The following is a 5,095-nucleotide window of genomic DNA, read 5'->3' on the forward strand; positions in this document are numbered from 1 at the left end:
TATCTCAACTATTAACATTTGGATTTTAAAGGAATTAAAACCCAAGAAATATTAAAAATATTTTAGATATTATTGTTTGAATTACAAAAAATATTCTAGAAAATAACATTTGAAATGCAAAAAAATATCGCTAATAATATTGTTCGTAATGAAAAATTTATTTCGAACAAACTCAGTCAAAATATCTTGTTTTAAGTTTAAGTCAAAAGGATCTAGTTTTAATTTTCAATTCAAAAAGATATGGTCTAAGTATCAAGTAAAAAAATATCTAGTTTTAAGTAAAGCAACATGTTACAATTATAACTTAAAATAGTGATTTACATTTTTTTCCATACCGTTTGTATAAAATAATTGTTTACCCCGTATATTGAATACCATGAATAATAGAGTTTTGTACCACTGTATAATACAAACTTACATCTGTAGTAATAGCACAATGGAATATCATTAATTTATAACAATATGTTATTAATTGTATTCGAATAAAAATTCATGTGTGTGTGTGTGTGTGTTCAAAAGTAGTTTTTCTGAGTGTTGTTACGATTTAAAAATTAAAATTATTTTTATTGTTACTAACGTATATTGAGGGGGGGGGGAAATATGAACTGCCAAACGGTATATACCAATCCCGTTTTTGAATAATAATGATCGTTATTACATCATTCCAGAAACAAAAAATAATAAAATTTTTTGAAACCGTCATCAAGAGTTATTAATTTAAATTGTGTTCCCTGTTTATGTCGCAAAGCGTTTATTATTATATTTTTTTTTCGGTTATTATCAATCAATGTGTATACCCTAAAGCATAATGTATTAAGCATAAAATTGTAAATGAAGCTCGTTGTTTTAAGGAAATGTAAATAAAATATTATTATAGGATTGTTGTTTTTATTTTTATTATTACTTCACTCGACCATCCACAATGATGTATAGTCATATTTTGGTAATATACACTCCACACAGAGGATCAATCGTAATCGTTATCATCATTTTAATGTACTGACGGTATATAAAATGGTAAACAATTAAAAATCTGTAAAAATTCTGCATTTAATCATAATTTTTTTTAATTATTTTCATATAAATTTGGTGAAAACACCGTTTTCAGAGCCCACGGTGGTAGTTAAAGAAGCTCAACTTTTCCGTAAATATCCCCGTTATTATATAGTCTCATTTTCCTCCATATATTGCATTCACATCGATTTGGTCGTATAAACGCGCTTGCAAGAACACTTATCCTGTTGCGTGGATTTCTTCAGAAATCATGTATACCCACCAACCTTCAAATATCGAATACACAAAAAATATCCAGGATTAATATCACCAATATCTATATATTAAATATGGTGAAGAAATTCTGAGGGTTTCTAGTTGAAGAAAAGCAATATTCTCCGGCCTTTATTATCCCCTTTTGTCAAATCTCCTCCCTCAATTTTCCGGCCACAGACGATACCGATTAAAACCAAATTATTTCCGTCTCTGGCTCTCTGATTTTACTGGGACCGTAGAACGGATTAAAACCACGCTACGCCGTAATTCGAACGTGCATTCTGTGTAAAATATTATATATATATATATATATATATATTTATACATATAATATTAGCTAGTTCACTATACCAGTAAGCCACATTCACACTTTATTGTTTAGTAGGTTAGGATTTTCTTCTGCCACAATTATTGTGAATCAAAAAGAAAAAAGAAATTCTCCGTTAAATTAGTTATCGTATCATAGGCGAGTAGTAAACATATTATGTATACCGTACTATATTATTTATTGTTATAGAATACAAAAATAATACGGATCGTTATGATTAAACGTACAGTAGTTATGCATAATCGAATATTAGCTGTAATTGATATTTCTAAATAAACCATGATTTACCCGGTAAATACACGCCAAAGGTTTAAATTTAAACGTAAACTACTACGGTCCCGTAAAACCATCCAAAAATGTTTTCAAGTTAATATAAGAAAACATTTTTGATTTATTTGTATAATTTGCGCGCAGATGTATGTTCAAATGTTATTATAAAATTATTTTTTGCAAGACTGGATTTGTGTAAGTTTACGCTTCGTGCAAAATAAGCACCTAAAAATACATCAAAACACATAAGTACACAAATAAATATATATACACATATACTTAGCTAACCAAATTTGTGTGGAGACATACAAAACATTAACTCCAATATAATCTTGCCGCACGATGTGAATTAATTTGGGTGTTAAGAAACGTGATGAACAATGTATGACTATATATTGTATGTAGTACTCAAGGTTATTGATTGATTCACACATTTTGGTTAATCTAACGATAAATTAGTTTTTTTCAATACGGGCTAAAGTTTTCTAAAACACGACCGAATATCGTTACGAAAATATGAAAATATGAATATTGTTTAATTTGACAATATATTTCATTATATTTTTTTTGTTTTTATTTTTCTCCACTTAAGATAGAATAATATCGTACATTTTATGATTTAAAACTAAACAATAGTATAATACTGCCAATAACTGTATAATTATATTTTAACTATACATTTGTTTTGGTAATAGTTTACGCGTATCAATATTTAGGCGATAATACGGATCGTAAAAAAACTTCCAACTTCTAAAATGGACTACATTATTCTAAACAGATGTGTGTATTATAATATTAATTATATATGTTTTACTTTTACCTTTCATAACGAGAATGTTTCTGATATTAATTATAATAACTACACTTTTAGCTTTTCGTTATAACAGTTTTCAGTTAATTAAACGAACTTTATGTAGGTATTCGAATTTATGACGGTAAGGGTTTTAGAGCTATGCTTAACGTTTTAATACAAATACATTTGAATATAAAAAATATTCACAAATGGTCGTAAAACAATGACTTAATTATGTGATATATTATATTGTTATGTAAGGTTTTATTAATGGAGATTTTTCGCTAATATTGGGGATTACTATATAAAATCGTGTAGTAAATTATTGTATTTTGTTAATTTTTATAGATATTATATAAGTTACCGTCATCCAACGGCAATAAAATTAAATCCTTTAACTTACAAGTCACGTAAAGATACAAACCAGTAAGAGGGTCCATAACCTTGAAAATGGTTTCTCATTCATGCACTTTTTTTTTTTTTAAAAGCATGTTTTTATTAATTTTTTTCAAACAAAAATTATACTTCCTATACATTTATGATAGCTCAACACGTGACCATATAATATATGGTATATATATAAATTATGTTATGAGTTTACCTTATCAACATAATAATTATAATTTTATTACATTTTACAGTATTACAAGTAAAACATTTGAACTCAACTAAATTTTCAATAATTATAGTTTATAATTTTCTGAAAAACTAAATCCTTATCGTTAAAACTATTTTAAAATAAATGTTCATAATATTTATTGAATCATTAAATCTTTCATTTTAATAGTAAAAGTACGAATCGAACAACCTTATTTTCGTTAAAATCATCCCTCCAACCCCCAAAAAAAAATGGTGTATAAATAATAATATTTTTCATAAAAAAATATTTTGTGCTCAGATTCGAGAAAATAACCGCTGACTAAGAGAATGCAATGTATAATTTCAGGCGAGATGATCGTATGGATTACCGTGATCATCGCCACAATCGGATGGCATGTGGAGTGTTACATCGAAGACTTGTGTCCCAATTGCAATCTCTATCAGGATTCAGCCGAGGTAAGTGCACGTTGCTATTTAAATTGCATACTGACCATATTTGACAAAGAGGTTTTCTCTCTCTCTCTCTCTCTCTCTCTCTCTCTCTCTCTGACTCTCATGATCGGTATAAGAACGTCATGGCCTTGGCTGGGGTTCAAATACATTTATATAGGTGTGTTCGTACGTGGTCTGGGGAATAGAAAAAAAGGCGTGTCGTATAAGAATATAATTTTCAGGAGCAACGAAGAGTAGAAATCAACAGCTGACCTTGCTAGATAGCGGTGGTATGGTGTTTAACCGAGATGTTTGGCCAATAAACCGAAAACTATACAAAAACTCGAAATACGAAAAGAAAGTGATCGAAAAAGGGAGATGGTTTATAAAATACCTCAAGCCACGAGAAATCGAAGAAACTTGAAAAAAATCGTCAATCATTAGAACTCGCTGACTCGTGCGAATCCTAGTTGATGCTGACGTTCTATTTGGTGGATCGAACACTGCAGAATATATAATAATTACGTCGTACATCAAAAAGCATAAGTAGGTTTTGGGAAAAGGATTATTATTGGATTATAAAGTGTATTGATATAAAATTACTGAGTTACAGTTAACTTACTATAGATTTTTAGCAATAATCTATATTTATTTTCTAAAGGTTTCCAGAAGATTAATTAAACCAATTAATATGTTGATTTAAAATTCATATTAAGCATTTCCTAGTTTTTTATTTGATCGTTCTTGAAATGTAATATATACATTAAACTTTATTGAAGATCGGAAGTATATATTGCATTGGTGATAGTTGAAAATAATTATTATTTAAAAATATTAAACACTATTAATCATTGTATTGACTTGCCATCATTCAGATGGAATGTGTACCACCAATACCCCTTATCTATTTAAAGTAATATTGTTGTTTTATAAAATAATACACAAACCGTATATTATACGTGCAACATCCATAACGTAATAATATTATAAACTATAGAGTAGCGTTATCTCGAACTTCATTAACTCGAAAACTTCAGCAACTTGAGGAATTATCAAGTCCCATAGGGTTTCGTGATAACCACAATATTGTTGTTGTGACCTCCTTTTCTTGAACGTATACAGCATTTCATAATTAGATAAAAAAACTTTAATTACTCTGATTTTTAAACAGTACAATTATAACAAACAATAAAACAGCATATAAAATAATATTATATTATAATAATCCTATAATCCTATATTCTGAATCGGTTTGTTGAACATTCATGTATCTATATAATATACTATACAGTACATCAATGTCTTCATAATCATTCACTGAAGTTTTGGATCCGCTTCTGGTTCCACGCTTTTAGATTAGGTACACATTATGAGAGAAGACTATTATTAATTATAATTTATTT

General features: G+C 28.2%; 1 protein-coding gene across 1 annotated transcript in view; it reads left to right on the forward strand.

The window, feature by feature from the left end:
- Nucleotides 1-3,596: 3,596 nt before the first annotated feature.
- Nucleotides 3,597-5,095, forward strand: part of LOC112692913 (WNT1-inducible-signaling pathway protein 2) — a 163,807-nt gene continuing 162,308 nt past the window's right edge. The window contains exon 1 of the mRNA XM_025567737.1: nucleotides 3,597-3,716. Within this exon, the coding sequence (XP_025423522.1) occupies nucleotides 3,612-3,716 (105 nt within the window). The 5' untranslated portion in view covers nucleotides 3,597-3,611. The remainder of the gene's footprint in view (nucleotides 3,717-5,095) is intronic.

The sequence above is a fragment of the Sipha flava genome, unplaced genomic scaffold (assembly GCF_003268045.1).
Source record: "Sipha flava isolate LNK unplaced genomic scaffold, YSA_version1 78_pilon_pilon, whole genome shotgun sequence".
Lineage (NCBI taxonomy): Eukaryota > Metazoa > Arthropoda > Insecta > Hemiptera > Aphididae > Sipha > Sipha flava.